Raw genomic sequence first — 25436 nt, forward strand, 5'->3', positions numbered from 1 at the left:
GTATAAGGGGCGAGAGCGGACGCTTGGTGAGAGGCGCACTAGGCCGAGACGGGAAGCGACAGGTCTCTTAGCTACCGGTAGTCACGGCCTGGGTTGAATCACCACGGTAGGTACATGGCAGGGTTGTCCGTTCCCAGTACTCCGTACCCAGAACTCCGTTTTCGATGGGAGTCGTGATTCGTTCTTCCAGTTGGAGATGGAGATGCGGCGACGACAACGACGGGGAAACGGGGGAAGGAGGAAGGAAGAGGAGGCTGCTCTGCTGCTGCTTTGCTGGCGGAGGCTGGGATTGGCTGGGATTGGCTGGGGCGGGTCCCATGGAAGATGGAAGTCGAAGGCTCGGGGGGGTACGTACCGGGCGGGTGCCACTCAGACGCACCGCGTTGGCTTGGGGATTTCCCACCAAGAAAGCGAAATTTTGCAGGGCCCAAGATGCAGAAATTGTGATTGATCAGGCCTGCTTGTTTTGGATTGAAGCCAAAGGAAATTTTGCGGCTGGGTGGAACAGGGTTCGGGCGGGCCAGCATGCAGCAGCAGCGGCGCCGCGAATGCAGAGGGGAGGCGGACGGCACACGCTATCTCACCCTATCTTTCTGAAGCAAGGTAGGTGCCGGGGCTAATTCCAGGTTGTATGTTGTATCCTCGCCCATCCTCGTCCGGGCCCTGTTCGCTGGTGCGACTCTCTTGACGGTACTTGCAGCCTCTGCCATGCTTTGCCCCGACCCCCAAGTACCTCGAAACGCGGTGCGGCGCCTGTATCCGTACGGGCACATGCCATGCCTTGGTGGTACGTACTGTGTGCTTTTCTGGCTTGCTCTGCGTGTCCAAGTGTCAAGCGTCTGTCCGTCTGTCCACCCTCGGCCGTCAGCCTGCCGTTGCCAGTGCCGCTGCCAGTGCCACCCATTGCTACCTACCTACCTCAACCATTCACTCTCACTCACTGGCCTGCCTGCCTGCCTGTCCTGCCTGCTCTGCTGCTACTGGTGGTTGTCCCGTATTCTCAAGCAGTCCCCCCCATCGGGTCCAATCAAAGAGGTGGCGATCAGACTTTTTGACTGTGAGGACTCTCGCGGTTCCATTTCCACCTTCAGCCAAACCGAAGCGTCAAGCGTCACAAACAGAGCCTTTCCGCATTACCTACGCCGCGTCCATCGACCCTCACACAGTATTCCTCTCGGCCAGGCGCTTTCTTTGTTTTCCTTTCATCGTCGACGTGATCCGGTCTTTACATCCAACCCTTTCCCCCCTCCGACTACCGACGCCCTACGCCTGTCGCGCCCCCCGTGACTGACCTGGCCACTTTCTCTTAGGGGGGGTCTTCGCGGCGACCGACACAAAAATCGTCCATCGGCCGCAATCAATTCACCCACGACCTCAACCCTCTTTCTCAGGCCGACCTTTGGCCAGGATGGTGCTGGCCAGTTTTTCGACCTCTAGATAAATGATATGGATGCGCAGAATGCTGCCGGGTCCGACAAGCCGAAGCCCGTCGCTGCTGCGGAGAAGCGACCGGGCAATCACCAACCTGACGAGTCCATACAGTCCAAGGAGCCCAACAACAATAACAACAACAACAACAACAAGCCGTCAAAGAACCCCGACGAGTCCATCAAATCCCCGCCTCATCTGCCCAAGGACGTCAAGCCGAGCGTAATCGTGTCTCGCGCGCCTGCTGCCGCCGACGACGCTCCCGCCGACAGAGACTCTGATGCCGAAACCATCGTGCTGCCTGGTAAGGACGGCCACTCGCCCTCCAAGGTGAGAAAGGTCAAGCATGAGGATCGCAGCGATGGGGAGCCCCCCATCCCCCGGAAAATTCGTGATGCCAGTGCCAGCAGGGACGGCGACAAGGAGAAGCCGGCGAATCCTCTCCGGCTGTCCGAGGCAGCTTCCTCGCTCGGATTGAAAAAGAAACGCCTTCACGATCAATCCATGAGGATCAAAGATGGGTCCAGCGGCCTCAGCTCGGCTCCTGCTTCCCCTCCCCGCCACAGGCGTCGATCTGGTGGGCACTCCGATTCCGATACGGGTGCTGACCGTAGGAAATCCCCCAAGCTGTCCATGAAAGACCGAGCCAAGTCCACCGACAGGTCGATTCCCCACAAACGCAAAGCTCCCAGGGCAGACTCGGATGACGAGGCGGAAAATCGAAAGGTCCGACGACAACGCATCTCGGAATCTGGCATCGACCCTCGACCGAACCGCCCGCCCAAAGAACCCAGGCTTTCATCTTCCTCTAGGAGAGAAAACGACGGCCATTCAGGATCACGCACCAGATCCGTGTCTCCCCACCACCCACGTGCCCACCGGAGGAGTGTTTCCACGCAACTTCCTGCAAACTCGTCCAATGGCCTGAGCTACAAGAAGAAGCGCCTGCCTCCCCCGCTCCAATCGACAGACTACCATTCGGACGAATCCTCTGCGAGCGGCAGCCCCCACCCACGGAGCTCCAAGCTGCGAAACCTGTCGACGCCCGCCACTGCCGAGTCGAACATGTCGCCCGCGAAGATCGCGCCACACAAGAAGCACCTTGACGCTCACGGCCAAACCTTTCTTGCCAGGGCGTGTGCTAGAGGCGAGTATGATCTCGCCAAGCAAAGATTGGGAGAGCGCCCCGAGGACCTCAACGTAGCTGATTACGCCGGAAACACGCCACTTCAGATTGCCGCAATCAATGGATATGAGGACATCGTGAAGCTCCTCATCGACGCCGGCTGCAACCTGGACTGTGTGAATTATGACAAGGACACACCACTGCTGGACGCCGTCGACAACGGGCACCTTGGGGTTGTGAAGCTGCTGCTGAATGCTGGAGTAAACCCGCGCAAGGCCAATCTGAGCGGAGAAGAGCCCCTCGATCGAATTAGCGACGACTTGGAAAATGCGGCAGAGTTCCGTGCCGCACTTATCGAAGCAAAGTCGCGGCCAGGCGATCGGAGACGCACATCCGAGGACCACCACCCTGCCGACAACTTGGACGGTCGTTCGTCCTATGGCCCAGACAGCCCGCGACGGTCGCCGGCACCGTCCTCTGCCCACGCCAGTGGTCGACGGGCTGGGACTGTGAGGGCCAACAAGACGAGCAACCACTTGCTCTACATGTCACTGGACGACAAGACACTCCGACAAGCTGCTGGGAAGGGTGACGAGGAGACTGTGACACGGATTTTGCAGGTCAAGGATGGTTGCGACGATTCGGAGGCCATGGTCGCGGCTGCTCGAGGCGGGCATGAGGTGGTCATCCAACTACTGCTGGCCTTGGGCGGCGCGAACCCTGATCCCGCTCCCGTCTCCAGCATGCCCCCCGAGTTTGCAACCCCCATGCTAGCAGCGATTGGACAAGAAAACATCAAGGTTGTCAAGCTGCTCTTGGACCAGGCAAACTTTGACCCGACTCGCCGCTTCAAAGGCGAGACGTACCATGAGATTGCGCGGCGCCGACAGGGGACGAACTGGAAGGACGAGGAGCACATGCTCAAGGAATCTTACGATGCCCACAGAAAATCGCACCGTGACATTTCCAAGACTAAATCTCCAAGCAGACGCGAGCGCGAAAGGGAACGCGAAAGGGATCGTGATAGGGAGCAAGACCGCGAGGCGAAGCGCCAGGGCCGTAACGAACTCAAGGACGAGGCCCGGGCGCACAAGCGCAACCTGTCCAGTCCCCCTCGAGACGTGGAGAACCGAAAAAAGCTGTCGTCCAACCGAAACATCACCAGCCCCAAGGAAAACCGACGATCTGACTCTTTCCACGATGATCAAACCTCACCAAAGCGTGGTCCTGGCAGGCCGAGGAAGGAGGATCGCGTGCCTACGATTGCCGTCTCGGATCGGGAGGCATCGCCTGCCCTATCGCAGAAGCAATCGGTCAAAGCAGCGAGACGGGCCGAATCCGACGTTGCTGCCATGTCATCTGAAGGGGAGGCCGTCAAGCCGCGACGAAAGCTGGTTTCCAAAGGGGAGCTTCGTGGCGAGAGGGAGAAGAATCGGCGTGCCAGCATGGTCTCTACCACCTCTTCGCTCAAAGACCCGTCGAGTCCCCGCGACCCCAAGCAAGACGATCATCCTGAAAAACCGAAGGGCGAGCCGCTGTCTGAAAAATACCACGATCGGACCAAAGCTCTTAAGAGGGACGAATCCAGAGATCGACTTTCTGTTTCCGGTGACCCTTCGTCCAAGAGACACCGCTCCAGCGTCACGCCTCCTCACTCGAGCACGGGCGATAAAGACGACGGAGAAGCTCCTGTGAAGAGACGACGCCTCGATGTCGACGGCAAGGAGCGGCGGCCGAAGTCGACAGCATCTCCAGACGACCCGCACAGAGTCCCTCGCGATGGCCCGCCGCGATCAAAGTCAAGTCTTAGGGATCACGACGACAGCGATCGCAGACCAGCCAAGATCGCCAAGCCAGACTCTGACAACCATAGGAGGGAGTCTGGGAAGTCCAGCAACAGCGACAAGTCGAGCATCCATGTCAAATCCGAGGACGTCGATATTGAGATGCCCGATGCGTCAGATCCGAAGGCTGCGGAAGAAGCGGAATCGCGCGTGAAGAAGGAACGTGACGAGGAGAAGAGGCGTCTCGAGGAGAAGGAGAGGCGACGAGAAGAGAAACGGCAAGAGGAGAGAAAGCGCCGTGAGGCCGAGGCCGAGGAGACCCGCAAGAAAGAGGAAGAACGACGGCAACGTGACGCTGAAGAAAAGAAGCGGGAGGCCGAGCAGAAGAAACGCGAGGCCGAGCAAAAGGAGCGCGAGGCCGAAGAGAAGCGTTTGAAGGAGCAAGAGGAGGCCAAGCAGCGCGAGGAACAGGAACGCAAACGCAAGGCCGAGTTGGAAAAGAAGCGCCACGAGGAAGAGGAGCGGCAACGGCGCGTGGCCGAGGAGAAGAAGCGGCGCGAGGAGGAGGAGAAACGACTCCGCGAGGAAGAGGAGAAGAAGCGACGGGACGAGGAGGAACTCAAGCGGAAAGAGGAGGAAGCCCGGAAACAACGAGAGGAAGAAGAAAGGCTCCGCAAAGAGCAGCTTGAGCGAGAAGCCGCGGAAGAGGCCCGCCGCATCCGCGAGGAAGAGGAGCGCAAAGAGCGCGAGCGCAAGGAACGTCTCCATCGCGAAGAGATGGAACGCAAGCGTGCCGCCAAAGAGGCCGAACAGCGCCGAATCCTCGAGGAACAGGAGCGTCTGCGCCTGGCAAAGCTGCCCCCTCTGTTGCGCTGGCTGGACGGCTGCCCCAACCCCAGGACCCCCGAGATTGCGGTCAAGTTCAAGCACATGCAAGGTGTGCGGTACGACACAATACGACCGCAGGCCTCCGGCACGCCCGACGGCAGGGAACAGTGGGTGCTCAACACTCATGCCGCCCTGCTCCTTGGGGAGAAGGACCTCGCCTTGTCAAGATGTTCGTGGCCCCCAAGCACCCTGGCGATGAGACTGGCGCGCTAACTACAATGCAGATACCGCCTGGGAACACATTCCCGTGTCGGACCTCGCCAAGAAGGTCATCTGGAGACTCGAGTCGGATCGGTACTCCTTGATCGCCGAAAGCCTCTTTGAGCTCGGAGCGGCCCTGCCGGATTACTACGGCGAAGGCCAGGACCCCTTCAAGATGAACTACCGTGTCAAGGAAAGGCTCCGTGGCGAAGCTCGCGAGAAGTTCTTGAAGATGGACATGTTCTTTGTCAAGGTAAGCTTTACCAGCCCGCTCCCCGAACGTGGACGGCAGGCTCACACATGCACAGTTATCGGACTTGATGTTCATTGTTCCGAGCATTCCTCATCTGCGGACTATCAGAATGAGTGTTGAGTACCGCGAGCTCCCAGACGATGAAGGACAACTTTACGGATGGAAGGTCTCGCAGAAGTGGAAACAAGATCCCGACGCCGACCGTTTTTACGGATTCGCGCCGAGGAATAAATACTACCTTAACGGCGTCATGGTTGAGGAGCAGAAGCCTGGACTATCTGCCACGAGCAGCACGCCCTTTCCCGAGAAGCGGGTCCCTCGAAAGGGACTGCAGCAGGTTTTCCCAGGCGACCCCGATTATGTTCGGGTGTGCAAAGAGCAAGGGCTGGAGCACCTTCTGAACGGCACAAAAGCCCCGGCGCTGCCCAATGGCGGGCATCTGTCGCCGAGGAGCCAGTCGAATGCTACAGAGACATCCGTCGAGCCCGTCAATGGCACCCACGGCGCCGTCTCTGCACCGGCGCCGGCACCGACCGAGCCGAAACTTCTGCCGAACGGCGTGAACGGCGTCTCGGTCTCGGGTTCCAGCTAAGCTGGATCGATTCATGAAACAGAGTAACGAGCCACACTATTTAATATACACATGCGCATGCTCCATAGCAAGACCGGCGACGATACATACTTGACTGCCGATGAATCCTAGACGGAGTTTACCAACCGCAGCCCGGGGACCGGATCCGGCTGCCTTGATGATTTTTTTCTTCTTCTTCCCTTGTGTGTCATGGTTCAAACAACCGGACGAATGAATGCCTGGCAACGACTTATCCGGCCGGTTCTGACGGGGCGGCGGCGGCGGCGGCGGGTTCAAATCAGTCGGTTCTGTCGAACGCTCAGTGCGAGCCACGACGGACCGCGCGTATTAGCTTCAATTGCCTTTGGATGACGGACGGACGACTTGCTCCAAAACGAAAACAGCCTCGTCAGCGTTATAAGACGAAACAAATCGGATGTGCAAATGTGAGCAATTGATGATGGCGGAACCGTAGATGGGGCCACCACCACCACCACGGCTTGAAATTTTTCGGAGCTGGGGGGAGCGGTGATACATACAATACGGTCGGGGGTTTCCAAAGCGAGAAACGTAGATAATGAAAAACAAACCGTCGTAAAAAAAAATTTCCCAAAAGAAAGAGAAAGAGAAAAACACACACTGACACACTGACACACATACTGTGACGTTCGAACTGCGAAAATTGAAGTAAACTTGGTGCTTCCTGATGTTTGTTTAATTGTCTTGTTTTGTTTTACTTGGGTTGCCTTTCAATTTTTGATGGGTGCTGTCGAGTGAATGATTCAGGACCACGCTCTCTCGCTCTCTCTCTCGCGCGGGTTCTGACATCACCGCAGCCAAAAAATCAGTTTGGGCCAAAACGGCAAAACCCGCCGGGGCCTCTTCCCTCTTTCTTTCCCTTCCCTACCCACCCCCCGCCAAAATTTTATGTGCACTTTCCGCCCCGCCATTTGCCCCCGAAAACCCACCACCACAACCACCAACTGCCAGACCATATCGCCAATCTCTTTTGACACTTGGGAACGGACAGCTCTGCACCACCACGGAAGGGAAGAAAGCTGCTGCATCACTCACCCGGCCGCGTAGCGCATCACGAAAGACGACGAGGTTGACGGGCCTTTCTTCTCAGACCCCCCTCCCCCATTTGACGAAACGATACCCCTCCCCATTCATTTTCTTTTTCTTCCCTTTCGTCCTCTTCTTCGACCCCTCCGACGCTCCTCCCCCCCTCCGAACGCCGAATACGCCAGCCAGGCCAGACACAACCCCTCCCTAAGAACATTGTCAGGACAATACCGCAATCATGGCGACTACGGTGGATAAGGTAAGTGCGAGGCTCGCCGCTCCCCTCCCCCAATCTCCCTGCCTGCTGGTCGGGCTCCTGGGTTTCGGTCGCTAACGTGTGAACCTCGCAGATCAAAGACATTGAGGCCGAAGTACGTGTTCAACCCTCTCCTCCCACATCCCCTGCTGCCCTCACGATGCCTCGCCCATTGAGGAACACTCGTCCACCGCTCTTCAGTCCCCCCCGGCCGTCGACAGATCGCAAGGAATAGATATTCCAGTCAATGGCCCTACCGTCGATGCGCATCGGCCAGATGCCTCGCACCCTCCGTTCTGCCTTTCCTCGAAACCCGCGCGAAATGACAAAAACAAGATGCCCTTCCGCCCTCCCTCGCGGAGGAGAAATCACACATAGACACGCCCACAGGAACTGACTGAACCCCCTTCTCTTGATAGATGGCCAAGACCCAAAAGAATAAGGCGACATCCTTCCATTTGGGTCAGCTGAAGGCGAAGCTCGCCAAGCTTAAGCGCGAGCTCCTGACCCCCTCGAGCGGCGGCGGCGGTGCCGGTGCTGGCTTCGACGTTGCGCGCACGGGTGTTGCGAGTATCGGTTTCATCGGCTTTCCCTCGGTCGGCAAGAGTACGCTCATGAGCAGGCTGACAGGCCAGCACTCCGAGGCCGCCGCGTACGAGTTCACGACCCTAACGTCCGTTCCGGGTCAGGTCACATATAACGGTATGCCACTACCGCCCCCCTGTTGGGAGCCCGGGCAGTTGTTCGGGAACGCGAAAGGAGAAGAAGTAGAAGAAGAGGCTCAAGCTTACGTGCGAATCGTCTAGGTGCACCGCTGCAAATGATCGATTTGCCAGGTATTATTGAGGGAGCCAAGGACGGCCGTGGACGTGGTCGCCAGGTCATCGCCGTGGCCAAGACGTGCCATCTCATCTTCATCGTGCTGGACGTCAACAAGCCCCTGACGGATAAGCGCATCATCGAGACGGAACTCGAGGGCTTCGGTATCCGTATTAACAAGTCGCCGCCTAACATCACCTTCAAGAAGAAGGAGAAGGGCGGTCTCAACATCACGAGTACGGTGCCCCTGACGCACATCGACCATGACGAGATCAAGGCCGTTATGAACGAGTACCGCATCAACTCGGCAGATATTGCCATCCGCTGCGACGCCACGATCGACGACCTCATCGATATCCTGGAGGCCAAGAGTCGAAGCTACATCCCCGTCATCTATGTCCTCAACAAGATCGACGCCATCAGTATCGAGGAGCTCGACCTGTTGTACCGTATTCCCAATGCGGTGCCAATCAGCTCCGAGCACGGTTGGAACATTGACGAGCTGATGGAAGCAATGTAAGGATCACCCCTTCCCCCCAACGGTTGTGTCTCGTCCGGATGTCGGCCGCGGAGAGGCGCGACCGAGACAAACAAGGATTGTCGTATCCCCTGAGATTGGCGCGGAACGCAGGCTAACAGTTTCCGTTTGACGCATAGGTGGGACAAGCTGAACCTCGTTCGCGTTTACACGAAGCCCAAGGGTCGCTTGCCAGATTATTCCCAGCCCGTTGTGCTCCGTTCAAACCGGTGCACGGTCGAGGACTTTGTGAGTAGTGACCCTGCTGCGGTCTTGCCCCCGCGAGCACCTTTCCCCGTACGGGGGAGAGGTCGCGTTGCTTGTTCTGTACTAACCGAACCGCTTCCCTCATCCAGTGTAACCAAATCCACCGAAGCATTCTCGAACAGTTCAAGAACGCCATTGTATACGGCAAGTCTGTAAAGCATCAACCTCAGCGCGTCGGGCTTGGCCACGAATTGGCCGACGAGGATATCGGTACGATCTCGCCCCCGTTATCCCCCATATTAGACACATTGACCCCTTGCTGTTATTACTTGGCGGGATGGGCGGTGGTAGGAAGAAGCAAACATGCTGACATCTGGCGACTTTAGTAACAATCGTCAAACGCTGACCAACGCCGCGACAAGCTAATTTGCGCGCGGCGGCCGCTGCCGTCATGCTCACGCCTGCCTGGACAAGTCGCCTGGCCTTTTGGTGGAAAGCCACCTGCCTCTTTCCTCTCCTTAAGACCATTCTGCACCCCGAGGCTTTGCTCGCGCCATCTCACTGACACCGACCCCAATGATGGCGTGCAAACTCAAAAATTCCAGCAAACTAGTGACATGTGCCAGCAAATATGCGTGGGTATCGGTAGAGCCGTATGATGCGCTACCACTTGCAAACTCTGAGGCTTCAGTCAATCAACCAGGGTAGGGCTGAGTGGTCCACTGCGCATGGGCGCGGCCGCGGGCAGTCGAGTTTCTACGGCGGCGTCGAGGCATTTCTGCCTTGCCACCGATATGAGATGGCGACGTTTGGTCAAGCAGCGTTTTCGTTCTAGCATCATAGGATAGGAAGAGACGAGAGAGAGAGAGAAAAAGGAGGGGGCCGAGGACCTGGCCCGCGGAATGATTGTCTCAATCGAAACGGCTTCTGGCACCACAATTTCTCCATATTTCCTTCTCTCTTGTGATGAGAGAAACGTTGTATGCGATGTATAATGCCCGGCTCAGTCGCATTAGGCCACTGTGAAGTCATGGTCGTCGGGCACTAAGCTGGCCGGCCGACCTGCCCGATGTGTTGGAGCCTTCGCGCGAACACCACCATTGAGTCGTCCTTCTCATGCCGCTCTTGCTTACAGTCATCATCGTCGTCGTCGACGTCGTCGTAACCAACCTGAGTAGGGGGCGGAGAGGTTGTGATTCGAGAAGGACCGCCGCCCGTACCCCACATACGCCACTATCCGTCCAAAGTCGCGGCCAGAGAGGTATGAAGGCAAAATCATGGGCGACCTGCATAGCCGAGGGCCTCTCGTTCTGCGGCCGTAAGTTTCCCAGGAGAAGCGTGGGATGCATAACCTGTCTGCAAGAAGATGTCCGCGCCGTGCTCTCTGCAATGGCTCCTCCGCGCGCGAGGAGGGTGGGAGGAGAGAGAGCATGCAGCTCCCGCACGCGGCGCATGGGGTGACAGGCGAGCGAATGTGGGCAGCGGGCGGGTGTGTGGGTGAGCAGACGGGGGACTCCCTGGATTGAGGGCACGCCGGCGCTTAGAGCAGAGCTAGGACGACACCCTTTTCTTCTGTGCTGCCACGCTCGTAACTCCTCCGCCTTTTCGCCATGTCGCTGGCGGTGCCTCGAAGGACTCTCTACTCCACAGGGGCGCGATGCGTTTCACAGCAATTCCCCGACGAGAAACGTGCCCGGCAAAATGGCGGTAGCCCGGGATCTGGTTTCCCTCAACGCAGCAAAAAAGAGGGGGGTGAGCTATTCACTGCTAGTCAGATGCAAATCCTCTCACGCCCACCTTTCACAAGGCTTCCTTTACCGCCCATGTTTTGTCCTTGCACAGTTCCCACTTTTTGTTTGTACCGGGCGGATGTGGTGGTGGTGGTGGGTCAGCCGTGGTCCTCTCGACGAGCCGTGATCTCATCTCATCTTACCCCCGGAGGAGGGGGTTCCAGGTCCGCGATATGCGACGAGAGGAAAGGACTCAAACAAGGGCGATTGCGGAGCATGGTGGTAGTAGAGTCGTCAAATAATCTTGGCTGCTCGTCTCGACTACGACTCGAGATTGCCCAAAGGCAGATGAGTCTACCCGTACCTTGCATTGAACATAGATGAGGCGAACAAAGGGCGATAGGACACAGACCACGGGAGACCGGCTGCAGGAAGGGAAGATAGGCGCAGGGGCAATACAGACGGCGGCGGCGGATGCTGCGCTGCAATGTTGCTCGTCCTACTACTGCTGCCCAGGTCCCCCTGCCTGCTTCAAGGCAGCATGAGTCGACCAGTCCAGTTCCAACGGGATTGGAAAGGCGCGGGAACAAGCAAGCTGCGCTCCACCGAAAGAACCGATGCAGCTTTCATCTGTCTCGGGAAAGTTGCTCGAAAGGAAGAGTTGGGACTAAACGTGCCGTGCGTGCATACATAGTAAGCATATTCCAAGGACCAGATGCAGCAGCCTTGGTATGGGGTGGTGTGCTGAACGAAGTACCAATCGTTGGGGCGGCCCATCCATCGAGGGTCGGCCGACATCCCCGTGGCCATGATGGTCGAAACAGAAGAATGTGCATGCCATCATTCTGCGGTGCCCAAGTCTTGTTTCCTAGCCCACGATCCACGGTTTGAGCTTCTGATGGTTTGAGCCAACAGGTTACTTTTCCTTGCTATCCTGGCAGGGGCTGTGCGGCAAGGCGACTAGCTATCAGTTGGACAGGCGAGACCTGGGATGAACCCTTATATCACTCTCGGTGTATTTGGCGTTCTCAATGCAGTGCGGCGACGAAATGGCTTCATTGGCAACAACATCAGTTTGCTGAACACAGTCGCTCACATGGACTCACAAGCCCATGGTCACAAGAGGCGCCAAGGGATGATGGAGTAGATGGACCCCTAGAATGTGCCTCTTTTCCCTTTTTAAGCAAATTAGCATACTCCCTGACTGGTCCGTCATCATTATACATGATACCTGTCCACAATCGACATATAATGAGAGATGAGTTTTCCGTCGCGAAGTGAAGTCAAGGTCTGCCGAGCGACCGGATGCTGATGTCGAGTCGAGGGTACTCCGTACCGTGGGTTCGAACCAGCCTGGTCTAGGATGTATCCGGCAGGGCCCGCTTCATATTGAGAACGGCGCACGTTGCGGGCCAACGCGGGTGGGTGCTGGTCGACCCTGGACCGAGGCCGGGCTATGCCCCAATAGCAATAGCTGCCCACTGCTCCCCCAGGATAAAGCACCCTCTCGCGTCGAGGCTTGTCCACACCCTCCTTCGTCTTGGACAAAGCCCGTTGAATAACAACGAGAGCATAAGTGGTCTGGACGGCTGAGGATGTCCTCGTATGCAACAATCTGACCAACTGGAAATCAGACCGGGCTGCGAAATGGCTTTGCTAGGACCGCCTCATGCGCGAATAATCATTTCTGACCAATGGTGAGTGCGAAGATTCCGTGATGAATCCGGAAATTATATCCAATGACAATTCCGAATGCGATCTGGGCGCTGCTGTTGGCCAGCACCCATCCCCCAATCCCTGGGTCCCAGGCCCGAATGGGCGCCTGCTCTTGCCTTGTCTTCTGACTATAGTACGGAGTCTGGTGACCTCAAAATCGACAGCAGCGGAGACGGACATGGCGTAGAGCCGCCGCGCAAGAAAGAATTGGGGTTTAACCGCTTGTACAAACACATGGACCGGGTGCCGGCGTAAATACCCTGTTAAATCCCTCCTTGGTCAGGGAACAGGTCTGGGAGGCCCGTCCCATGATGAGCTAGCCGGATCTATCAAGCTGTCTGTATCGAACACTCTTCTCCAACCCCATGACCATGGCAGGCCGGGAGGGCGGGCCACACTTTTGACGGCATGAACCGACAATCTAGCCGGCCACAAGTCACGATCAATGGCATTACGTTCAGCGTTGGCGGATGAAGTTGGAACCCCCCATGTTGATCGCCAGGCCGCCCAACGAGGGGCGTGGCCGTTCAAAGAAGGTCCACGATAAATGCGACAGTGGTGGATGCCGGTTCCAGAGAGGTTGTTATGCATCGCGACAAGTCCTTGTAGATGTCGGGGACGTTTTGCGATGCAATCCATGATGGGCGCGTCAGAGTGGTTCGGGGTAGCCTTGGCTCCAATAGCCTTGACCCCGAATCGGGCAGCAGCCGGGCTCAATGGATTGTCGTTGACGTCGGCATATCAAACTCGAGATGCGAGATCAAAGCGTCGCCGGGCCTTGGCTGGTTTGGCGTTGGACTTATGGCGGGATTTGAAGGCACCCGAGGCGCAGTGCTTGAGCATGACAGGAGGGAATCAGACCAGATCGGGGACGTCCCTGTGGCCAATGCATTGATCGCCATAGAATGCCGCGACCGTTTATGCTGACAGGAAAGTGCCCGGTTGTGCTGATTTGGCCGAGGCTGACAAAATGGCCGGCTATTTTGATTGTTGCTTACAAGGACCTGAAAGTGGCTTGGAGGACGATAGCAGTCCGTGAGAGAATGACCGGATATCCGCAAAAGGTTCTGGTTCCGTCAAGCCACGCCCCCTCCCCAACGCTGAATGGTTCCTTTGAACGGCCATGAGGAAGGGTGGGACGTCGGGGGAACCCCCCTGACAGAACATTGCAGGGCCAGGGATGGGTCAGCTCGCCGGCGGGCCAATTCTCAATGTATCAGTCGATCGCTTGACAGCTTTGACGGACCGGGGGAAAAAAGAAGTACACTACGTAGAAGCTGGATGAGGCCTCTGTGCAGCGCCACGGTTTGGAGATTGAAGTTGGAGAAGGCGGAGAGCAGCAGAGGGGGGGTGTGGTTCTGCGATTGGGATGCCGAGTTACGCGCACATATGGTGTCGACACGGGGTGGCAACGAGAGGACAGAGCTGGGCACTGCGGCGAAACAAGACTCCATTCGGGGGTTCAAGCGGTGCTTGGAGCGTGTCTTGATGTTCTATTCGCGCGTTCTACTGTCTCGTATTCTTCAAAGGATAACGAATCGAGCCCATGACGAAGTGTCGGTCAGAATGGGATCCGTCGCGAAAGCAGTCAGATGACGAAGGCGTTGAGTGGATGTGTTTCTGGCAGATAGAGAGAGGTAGCTGTGTTGGAGCGGCTGGAGAGGGTGGAGGCAGGCGCCCCAAGGATCGAATAGAAGGGCGGCAGGCGGCGCAGCTAGGGCAGCGGGAAGGCAGGAAAGTTGGAGCTCCGATCCAGTCAGGGTCTCTGAGTCCGGAGGGAGATTGTTACTGGCAGTCGATGCTGGCCTAGCGGGCAGAGAATGCTTGTTGAAAATTTGGATGGGAGGAGCCGAAGGGAGCAGACATGGAGCTCCATGAGTCGCAATGATGGAGGATTGGGCATCGATGGGCCCTATGGGAGAAGAGAAGCAGCGAACAAGCCCCCCCTCGTGAGCCGGGGGGGAGGGTCATGGAAGATGAACGGGACCTCGATGTTCTTTTTTTTTTTCGTTTTTTTGCTTTTGGGTTTTTCCCCCCTCTCTCCAGGAGGGGGAAGGAGAGGGGTGGTTGAAGTTGCCCTGTTTGAACCTCGTTCGTTCGTTCGTTCGTTCGGGGAAGGTACGGACCACGGCGGTACAAAGTGGGGCAGCCATCTAAAGTGGAGTCGCCGCTCTCGAGTGTGAGGTTCGTTCGTTCGTTCACGAGTTTGCTCAGGACCAGACTAAACTAATTACACTACATAGTACTACCCATACGTGCCCATGGCAGCAGTGCTCCGTTCTCGTGGTGATATGGTATCAAGCGCGGTGCTGCGACTGGAAGCAAAGACTGCAGAGCTCACAGTGCACCCTGCTCCCCCTGCTCAGACATCCCTGTCCCGTGCGTCCTTAGGGCTCTTGGTGGAGCAGGGAAGGACGGGTGCACCACTGACTCTGAGCGCCCGGCCGCCGGCCCACTGCCCAAGATGGGACGACATTGTTTCCTTGCCTTCCTTTTGGCGTCCGTATCCGTCCATGTCGTTTCCTTCCATGCCATGCCGCCCATTCATTCATCTTGACCGTGGACAGCCGGCGCGACATGTTCGTGCCTGCTATGGTATGCCATCTACCCGTAGCGTAGCGTATCGCAGCCAGTGACGGACGCACTCGCTCGCTCTGTCTGTCTGTCGGCCTCTGTGAGCTGCCTCGACAACCGCCAGCATCTACTTACCTCCCTACCTACTACCTATCTACTTGCCTTGCCTTGCCTTGTCCTTCCTGCCTTGCCCTGCCCTACCCTGCCCTGCCTTGCCTTTCGTCATTCTTCGACTCCATGTCTCGCTCTCGTCTCGTCTCGTCCCGTCTTGCTCATCTCTCACATTTGACATGGTCGGTCCCCTTCCACAGCCCTCGCCCGCACTCACCTTGTCTACATCCATCCCCTCTGCCCCAATCTCTCTTGCCAGGCTAGGGCAGCACTTGCGGGTCATGGAAGAGGAACCTCCCGTCACACCATGTACTGCCGCTCGCAAGCCAACGCCATCGCTGTCCCGTCCTGTCCTGTCCCATCCCTACCTACCGACCTTGCCTTAGCTAACCGTACCTCGCTCTCACAATTTCAGGCCGCCCAGGGTCCCCGTTCGCCTCTTTGGAGCCCGTCACTCCGTCATCTCGCCCTCTCTCCGACGACTGCTCCAGCGGGCATGTCACCTAGGACCTGTGTGCGTGTGCGTGTGTGTCGTGTGGGTGGTAATCTCACCGTGAAGCAGGTCCTACTGCCAGCTAATTGGCGCGCAATCCCTCCGTTTCTCGGCTTTCGCCTTTGCCTGATTAATGATTATTGACCACACCAAGCAACCGTTTTTCTGTAACATTTTGCTTTCTTTCTTTCCTTTGCCCCTCCCCCCCTTGGGTGGTTCCAGGCTCGCTGTCTGTCGCCCGTGGCCCCCGGGTGACACTGAATCTGCTCTTCCTACAGAATCTCATTGCCATCGGGCGATCTGTTGCCATCCCGCAGGAAGCTGACAGACGCGGGCTCCATTCTCCATGACCCAAAAGCATGACAAGAGATGAATGGGAAAGCAGCGGTTGCCATGGGTGGCTAGTGGCCGTTCTCGCCGCGCCTTTGGTGGTGGAGATGACACGAGTGGTCAGTGATGGCGAGGCGAGGCCAGGTCTAGACGAGGCACGACAGGACGAGAGACGAGACGAGACGTGACGGTCACGAAAGCAAATCAACATCCCAACTAGTGCCTGTGTGTGGCTTGCTCCATTCCCGTCAAAACTGTTTTCCAGATGCTCCGTCGTTTCTACCCATGCGGCAACGGAGACAAACCAAGCCAGTGGCTTCTTCTAGCTCCTCCTCAATTCCCTAGCTGTGGCGGTTGTCAATGGCCTAGCCATCAATTATAGGCCGACTATGATGTCTCCATGGATGAAAACACTCAAACCACCGCACGTAATACGCAACCCCCATCAAATATCAACAATCTTCAGCTCACACAGGGATTCTGCGACTTCCGTTTCCCGACATTTGCCTTGACTTCGAGCGTCTCGCTCCCGCGCTCGCTTGTAACAGCCTTCTCTTCACTGCACTCTTTCACACTCCCTCTCTCTTTTTTTCCTCATACTCTCCGCCTCTCTATTTCTCTTGTCCCCTGCCAATATCCTGATGCTTCATGCATAAGAGCGTGCTGCGCTTGAGTCTTGTTGCCGTACCCTTCGGGCTCCCCATCCTCCTGGGCCTATTACAGCCGCTCGCCCTCCCGAGCGCTTTCTTCTGACAGACAGATTACCTGACCTTTGATTCCAACCTTTGGTCCTTACATTCCCCGTCGACCAGAAAGCTCAGCCCTTGTCGGTCTACGCATGCCATTTCTTGTTGACCTCTGCCTAGCTATCACCCACGCATCGGTGCAAGTACAGACCAAAGCTCCATCTTATCCTTTGCGAGCCCTGCTGCCACACACCCAGCTCAAGACCCCGGTTCGACTTAGATTCAAATCATACCCACCACCCCCCCAGGAGAAGACGAGACACACCCCCCATACCCTTGCCGGTACATGGAAAGCGTCCGCCGCCCTCTCCTGCATAGCTTGTACATATGTACACTGCGGCCCACCACCGCACCACACACCTTCATCCTTCCGTGCGCTTGATACACAGTAGTATTACTATCTTGACAAGCCCGCCTACCCCAACTCTGACCTGCTAGCTCTGCCTTTTCAAGCCTTGCCTCGTGCGTCGCGACGTCTGATTCTTGCAGCATACCGCTGTCCGCTCTCCTCTTCCTACTGGTCCGATCCGACTTTCCAAACCTGCCAGGCTCGTCTTCCTTTGCCCTTCACTGGCCCGACCGACTAGACGCGGACAGGCCTTCTTCTCTGCCGTTGACACTCTTGTCGTTAGTTCATCATCGCTCTCTTATCCCCTTCATCCCGATCGTCTCTCGCTACGAGCCCATCCAACACCGAGAGCGAGAGAGGGGGCAAAAAACCCACATTCAACCCGCAACGGCTCGCAGCAACAACAACTCAATTTCCAACTTGTCTCAAGTGCCAACCAACAGCACAAAAGAGAGGCCCCGGGCAAGAAGCCGTGGACAAGTTGGAGGGGTCCTAATAGGGTAAATGGTCAACTGGGTGGTTGCCGCGTTAAAAAGGCTATTGCTGTTGCACCCGCACTTCAAGCCGGCCCTCGAACTCGAACCCCAGAACCCGCACCCAGAACCGGTCTTTCTCGATTAAGAGACCTACAGAGGCAGTCGGTTAGTCAGTCGGACTGAAAGACGCCCTTCCCCCCAACACCTTTCTGCAGCCTGCAACGCGCTTGCATCCACGTCGCCCCCAGGTCCAGGGCTTCTTGACCTACAAAGCAGACCGCCTGCACGGCGCGCCTTCAGAAACCAATTGGCCGCATCTATCATGCATGCCGTCCTCCGTTCGTAACGTCGAACCCACCAATATCTGTCGGGATCAGGAATATCCACACTTGGCCCGAGTGCCATCCCATCAGTCAAGTCAAACCTACCGACGCGATCCTCCCCCTCGCAATCACCCACCTGGAACTTGGATTGAACGACCAGAGGCCAGCCAGACATTGCCGCTTGGAGCCTTGCCTAGTTGGCTCCTTAGGTTCATCTACAGGTCGAACGAAGTGATATAAACGATGAACCACTCCATCATGGGCACTGCCACCATGGATCAGGAAAACCACATGGCTCAGGACGACGACAGCCACATGGCTCACAACCACACATCTTTTGGTAATGAGAGTTGGGGCGACATGAGTCCGTACAGCCATCATAGCAGCATTTCGGATTACGGAGGATTCGCATTCATGCCAACAGTCACTCATGGCTTGCCGTCCGAATCAATCGGCAGAATGCCTCCTCCGCCAGCTCCGGTCCAGCCAATGCAGACTCATCCGCAACAGTCCCATGCGCAGTTACCAATGCTCATGATACCCTCCCAGCCGACATGGCCCAGCATGTTGACGAACCCCAACAGCTATTCGGCACCACCCTTGGGGATGGCACCAGTGGTTGCTCCGGCGGCACCTTCCAGGTCGACACGGTTGTCCAACGGCCCGCAACCGCAGCAACGCAGAGTTTTGACCGACGACGACAGGAAGAAAATGTGTCAATATGCTGCCGAGCACCCCAATGTAAAGCAGACGGACATCGGTGCCATGTTTGGCGTTGAGCGAAGGTAGGTTTTGGGCACTGGTGCGATGAAGGGGTCAACGTTTCTAACCTCAAATGCTCAGCACCGTGTCAAAGGTTCTACGAAACAAGGAAAAGTACCTTAATCCAGAGGCAGACAGGAGCCAGTCTCCCGCCGGTAGGCGGCACAACAAGGGCAAGTTTCCTGACATCGACCGGGCTGTTGCCGCGTGGGTCAGGAGACAGCAACAAGCCGGGTTGACACCGACTGACGACGAGATTCTTGATCAAGCCAAACACTTTTCCAGGACTACCAACGGCGGGCCTGAAGCCAGCCAGATGAAATCAATCAACACCACGTGGTTGGAAAGGTTCAAGCAGAGAAACATTCTGGTTTCAGGAAAGCTCCTTCGGAGGGCATCAGAGACAAACATCACCGACCATGCAAAGCTTTCCGGTTCCCCATCTCTTGGGGCATCCGCCATCTCACCAGCATCACCAACTGGGCAGCCATCTCCATTGTCGGCTGACAGAAGTGACGAAGATGTCATGCATGGTCTTGGTTTCATCGGTTACGGGGAAGGCGCCGCCTACAAGCACACCAACTCGCAAAGCACAACCTCTCTCAACAGTGCATTGACTGACGCAGGGAATTCGTCCTTCTCAGGAAGCGCTCTGAGCCCCACAACGACCTTCACGTTCTCGCCTGACCCGAACGCCGGAGGGTTTCTCCCCGCTGATCCATCCCGTCAACTACATGGAGGAGCCGCTTCAAACTTCCAAAGGCCGAGAAGTCAGACATTCCCCACTCTCGACCTAGAGTACATGAATCAGGCGGCCACCACGGAGCCCTTGACGCCGAAATACCACCCGGCTGCCACGGCACCGTCTTCCGCGCTGGAATCGCCGATTCACGAGATGAACGCGCCGCATTTTGGCCTTGACACTGCCATTACTTCCTCGCCACATCTGCGCCACAGCAGCAGCAACAGCAGCATTGCCGGGCGCTCAGCCACCACTCCAGCAGGTTCTTCCCCGACGTCTCCAACACAGGAGGATGCCCGGAAAGCAGCAGACACGTTGCTAAGCTACATACAAAGCACAAATGCAGGGGGCTTGCTGGACCAGACGGAGTATGTGGTGATGCTCAGGTTGACGGAGAAGTTGCGGCTACAGCAGCATCAGCTCGCCAAAGCCGGAGCACCCCAATCATTGGGAATTCTGGACCGAATTCCCGAGGGAGACACTGAGATGTCACCGCAACACCCGCCTCCAATGTCTCTCGAGATAAAATCCGAGCCAGTCGTGACTCAGTGATTACTCCGGCCGACGCTCTTCCGGCCGGCTTTGCAGGCGAAACGACGACAGTTCTATTGCAGCAGTCTTCTCCTTTCCGGCACGAATTTCCATTGTTTCCTAAGGCGTTTGTTTGCTTTGATTTTGGGCTGTATTTGGGACCGGACCACCTCACGCATCTGTGCGTGGGGGCAGCTATAGCAACAGGACAACGGCCATCACTTGGTCTTACCAACCTCTAGACTCGGCGAGAGTTCTGCGAAGAACGCAACCCAGCTCGCCGTGATCGGATTTCGGTTTCGGGGAAAATAACACATCATCGGCAATACTTATCGTGGGGACCGAAAAGGTCCCAGGAATACACGGTTAATGTCTCACGACATGCCCTAGGCTTCCATCAATGGACCTTGAGGCTTCTCACTCTGCGACGACGGTCTCGTCTCGAGGACCTCACTTTCCAGGCTCCCAGTCTCACGACACTGAAATATGAGCAGAATATATACCTTATCATTACAGAGCCGGAAAGGAGGTTATTTGGAAGACGACCGCGCAGAAAAGTTTTCTCTTTCACTCTCTTTCACTTGAAACACCACATCAACACCCGTTTCCCCCCTCCAACATACCTCAATCGACACATCTATATACCCCCTTTAACCCCCCCCCCTCTTCTACACACCGCCGCTTATCAAGGAAAGATCTTTCCGCTCACGCGAACACCGAATGTTTCCCCATGCGCGATTTTGGATCTTTTATCTATAGGCTTCTTTCTGTTCACTCTTTCCTCGACCTGTTTGTCTTGAAATTTTTTCTCGGCCACTTGTTAGCATAGTTATTTCCCCCACTTTCTTTTTCATTTTTATCCCGTTTTCGGATTTTGCTCCCTTTCCTTTTTACTTGACGGTTTCACTGGTATCGTCGGTATTCCCGGGTATTCACAATATCCGCCGCTGTATTATTCCCAAGCTTTCTTTACGCTCTCTGCATTGTGGGGCACGGATGGGGTTGCGGTCGGTGGGCTGGGATAGATAGCTAGGCATTGAGATCCAGGGGAGTTCTGGAAGTTGGGGGAGGGTCTGGTGAATGACTTGATCATTGGACATTGACGGGAGTGGCGGATGCGGGGGACGGAGGGGGCCCGGGTTATCATAATCAATCAACGATCAGGCAGGGGCATGCAGGCGGGGATGGTTTGAGATGCAGACATGGCGGCAGCGAGAGCACGATGGGAAGAGGCCCGAGGAAGATGGGGAGACGATGGAAAGAGGGGTGAGAGGCATTCACCTCCCGAGTCGACACAAGCGAGACTCGCGTTGCCCCGGCCAGAGTATGCGTGGAAAACCGAAAAAAACCGGGCGGCCCCTTTTGCATTTATTTCAGGGATTTGCCCCCTTTTTTTCTTCTCCCTCTCCCAAACTGGTCTGCGCAAACACACGAGCAAAAAAATCAAACATCGTTTCTCTGTCACTCCGCTCTCACTCTCCCTATCCCTCTCTATTTCTCCCCCCCTCTCTCTCTTGCAGTACCTCTGCATGATCGTGACTGATATTGAACAGAGACGTTGCGTTTCTCGACGAAAGGGTATCTAAAGCACTGAAAAACACACACAAGGAAAAGCGTAGAATCGTGCAACTCTCATAAACTCAGGCGCTCCTCCCATAGTTCGGCGATGCCCTTGTCCGCCAGCTCGGGCATCAGCCTCACCAGAATCAACTCCAGCATGCTGTAGACGAGGTGCTTGTTGCAGTACTCGTCGGAGAAGATGTCGAGGACGCCCTCCTCGATTTCGGACAGCATTCGCTGCTGGTCGTCATCCCTGCCTGTAAGCCTTGTGCCGTTGCTGCTGTCACCCATATTGCCATCGTCACGATTGGCAGCGACGGCCGCCTCGGTACTATTGCCGCCACCCCTGCCAGGAGCGCCGGCCTCGTCTTCGCTAGCAGCAGCAGTAGCAGCAGCGCATTTCGAGGCCGGACCGGACCGCCACCGGAGGCCAAGCCCACGCCCGCCTAGGTACAGTCTGGCCAGCCAGGGCGGGATTTGGGCCAGAACGGCGCTAGCGCATCTGCGGCGCAGGGCACGCAGCTCCTCGTCGGATGAGGGGGCTACAAGGGTTGAGACGCCGGGGGCGTTGTTGGGAAACAGGGCGGCGCGGATGGAGCGGAGAAGGGTTGGCAGGTATGCGGCGTCGAGAAGGCGTTGGTGAATGGTGTGCGAAATGAGCCTATATTTCGATGCGGCAAGCGCTCTTTGTCAGTCACGGGTACGCTTCCGACTCGGAGAATCGTAAAGGCCAATGCGTGGGGGTGCAGGGTCGTTTGTGTAAACTGGCAAAGGGAAGCAATGATCTGCGGGAGGGGGGACGAGCGAGGACATGGAACGCAGGAGATGGGACGGAATGGAAAGGGCTAGACAGTGGTAACACGAGAAATGGAGCAGGGGTCGGGCACGGCTGATGGCGCGCTTGCGATGAGTATTGCCTTTGGAAAGGCCGGTCGTGAGGACGCCTTGGAAACTTCACATGGCGTGCGATGCTTGGTAGCCGGACAGCGAGCCTCTTTGTGACTCGGTCATCAATACGGACGAAGCAAGAGGAATAGGATTCTCGTGGTCGCTCCCAGGCACTGCCTTCATGGGCGGGACCGCGAGCCGTTCGTGGCGAATGTGCGGTTTCCTCGCGACGGAGGGTGGTGTGCACGGCAAGCAAGCCACCCAATGCACGAGAGTCGAGACGTCAGCCGGGGTGCACCTCGTCTTCCCAGTTCGGGTCTAGCCAAGCTTCGCATCGGATGACGGAGAACAGGCGGTTAGCCGCTGGACGGGGACGAGCTGCCAGCCCGTTTTCCGGAACGGGTCGAGTTACTGCTTGTGTCCGGGGCCGTTCCAACTGAGAGATTGTCATGTATCGATAGGCGGTCAGGGACGCAAGCCCATGGTAAACCCCATCGGGACCTTGATCGCGAAAGCAACTTTGGAAGTAAGACTCCGGCCCCGGCGGCGTGCGCGTCAACTTCCAGCACTGGAATGGGATTGCAGGCTGGCAGACAGTGGGGCGGGTGCGAAGCAAAGCCTGACCGCTGAGTGACTGAGCACCGCGTCTCCGTAGGTGTGCGCGGATGAAAGAGATGACGGTGATGGGGGGGAAAACCCTTGCAAAGTGATGCTCGTTGTTGGACCTGGGCGCGTAAATGAGGCTTTCTGGTGGATGGGAGCGTAGCCCCGCGAGGGCGTATCAAGCAAATCGGAGGCCAGCAACGTTGACGCCAGCTGCGATTGGCTACAGGCCACGAGGTCCTTGGAATGCAACCGCATCTTTCGAGGAAACGGGGGAAGAGGTCAAGTCAGGGTTGGGTCGCAGAATGGGCCGGGTGGGAGTGTCGCACAGCATGTTTCGGCCTTTTTTCGCGCTCCTGCAAGCGACTCGACCCCCCCTGCTGCGTGCACCCCATACCGTGCCGTCGTAAGCCGTATCAATCTCATCAGCAAGCCTATCCACTGTGCAGCCCACTAGACTGTCGTGAGAATGGTGGTCCCGTCTTACGCACTTGCTCCAAAGCGCGGTACTGGATGCTCACTGGAGCTGGCCGAGGTCCAGTGACATGAACCTCATGTGGTGTGACGTGAATTTGCCAAGAAGGGGGAGGGGGGAGAGAAAGCGAGCGGTGATTGCCTACCTGTCCACGGCTCCATTGAGGCCAGCAACACGGCCTGGGCCTTTCATGGCTCCTAGCTGAAGCATCGAGAGCGTTCCACTCAACCAAGGCATGCGAGTGTCCATTTCGATCAAGTCCGATATGCAGGTCCATAGCTTGAAGGTGATGATAGGTGTCTTCACAGGCCGTGCCTCGTCCGAGTTAGCTGCAGGATCCGGCGTCTTCGGATTCGATATTTGACCTGTCATGTCGCTTTTCTCGTTGACGTCCTCGTCTGACCTGGGGGGCAGGGATGAAGACATGGCGATAGTGGTGACGAGGATACGGATCGTTGTGAATGCGAGGAATGACCATTGCACGAGTGACCAAAACGCCCCCTGGATGGACCAACTGCGACGGGCCGGTTTAGGTAGCGCGGATGTTGACCCGGCCTGCAAAGCCTCCACAACCCCTTCTTCGATAGGCTCTGACGATCCCCTCCCAAGGACTCTAGTAACAATGATGAGACACTCGTAGATGAGCCATGGTTGCGAGAGGCGATTGGCAAGAACGTTGCCAATGATGAGCTCGGAGAAGATTTGACCGACCAGGGAGGTTAGGCAATCATTTTCGAGGTCCTCGGTTGGCAAGAGAACGGCCAAGACCCCTTGCACTAGGAGTTGACGGTAGACTGCCTCGTTCCTTTGCTGATCCGCAATAGACGAGTCGTCTCCTGGTCGAGGTATAGGCGATAAGGGTGCCAGAGGGCAGAGGGAGTGATACACCTCTCGTGGGTCTATCTCGGTTGGAGGCCTGGAAACCGGTTCATGCGCCGCACGGTAAGCTGTCGGGCTGACTGTCAGTGAGGCACCGAAGTAACACGGTAAGTGTTTCTCTCACCTAGGATGTGTCTGTCCAACAAGTCCGGCAGCTCGTCAAGCAGAAGGCTTTCCAAATCGACCTTTCGCAGCCGTTGTTCCAAAGCTCTCGTACAGTGGGCTATTATCTGAACGATTTCGTCGACAAAGGTGTCGTCCGGGGTTATCTTGCTGTACCACGCCTGTACGTATTCCCGCAAGATGACAGAAATGAGTGCGTAAAGCTGCAGGTCGACATCGTTCCGGCTGGTCAGGGGTGGGAGCAACTCCTCGATCGGGGCGGGGGTTGTCCTCCCCTTTTCGGCCAGATGCTTGGAGCATAAAACGCGACGGATGAAGGCAGCAGTGGCCTTGTCGGAGAGAAAGTCCGTGGGCGTGGACCGGGCAGATCGGCGGCCGGAGGGATTTCCTTGCAGCGGAGGACGGGGTCGGTCGGCAGCGGGTGTAGGTAAAGGTGCAGGGACGACGGAGGCCGCGTCGTTCGAGAAGCTGACTGTCGCGGGGCCTTTCGGGCGCGGCGTCGGAGCGCGAGGGGTAACGACAGCTGCCATGGCCGTCTATCGTTGAAGAAACCACAGTTTCATGATCTGAAGCAGGCAGGTTTGGGCGCGTATGGCCCTTTGGCGATGGGTGACGAAGAAGAACTGTCGTCAACTTTGACTTGCAGCCAGCAAGATTTCGGACGACGCTGGTCTGTGGTTGAGTGACGGCGGGCGGAAAATGGGGACCTACCCCCGGTGCTGGTCGATTGCAGGGAAGGGCTGGTCTCCCGTTGCAGGTGCGCTGGGCGGCTCAACGGCCGTGGCCCCGTGCGCTGCAGCAGCCCACCGGGAACTTGAGGCGCCTTACATAAGACACCTGCCGGAATGGCCCGCGTCTGCAGAGGGCGCTCCGGCACTTCATTCCCGACCACCAACCCAGCCCGCCGGAG

The 25436-nt window shown here is 57.0% G+C and overlaps 3 protein-coding genes across 3 annotated transcripts; 2 read left to right on the forward strand and 1 right to left on the reverse strand.

Moving 5' to 3' along the window:
- Positions 1 to 1446: 1446 nt before the first annotated feature.
- Positions 1447 to 6272, forward strand: EsH8_IV_000802 (uncharacterized protein; the record flags this gene model as incomplete). The annotated part of the gene is made up of 3 exons (XM_083265692.1): positions 1447 to 5395; positions 5451 to 5680; positions 5736 to 6272. 3 exons carry the CDS (start codon positions 1447 to 1449, stop codon positions 6270 to 6272), a joined length of 4716 nt encoding a protein of 1571 aa, XP_083124587.1.
- Positions 6273 to 7554: 1282 nt separating this feature from the next.
- Positions 7555 to 9521, forward strand: EsH8_IV_000803 (GTP-binding protein RBG1; the record flags this gene model as incomplete). The annotated part of the gene is made up of 7 exons (XM_083265693.1): positions 7555 to 7575; positions 7667 to 7687; positions 7992 to 8274; positions 8379 to 8907; positions 9049 to 9157; positions 9265 to 9385; positions 9502 to 9521. 7 exons carry the CDS (start codon positions 7555 to 7557, stop codon positions 9519 to 9521), a joined length of 1104 nt encoding a protein of 367 aa, XP_083124588.1.
- Positions 9522 to 21630: 12109 nt separating this feature from the next.
- On the reverse strand, positions 21631 to 25056 carry EsH8_IV_000804 (PXA domain-containing protein; the record flags this gene model as incomplete). The annotated part of the gene is made up of 3 exons (XM_083265694.1): positions 21631 to 22219; positions 23670 to 24471; positions 24528 to 25056. 3 exons carry the CDS (start codon positions 25054 to 25056, stop codon positions 21631 to 21633), a joined length of 1920 nt encoding a protein of 639 aa, XP_083124589.1.
- Positions 25057 to 25436: the final 380 nt, after the last annotated feature.

This window comes from Colletotrichum jinshuiense, chromosome 4 (genome assembly GCF_051148585.1).
Source record: "Colletotrichum jinshuiense chromosome 4, complete sequence".
Classification (NCBI taxonomy): Eukaryota; Fungi; Ascomycota; class Sordariomycetes; order Glomerellales; family Glomerellaceae; genus Colletotrichum; species Colletotrichum jinshuiense.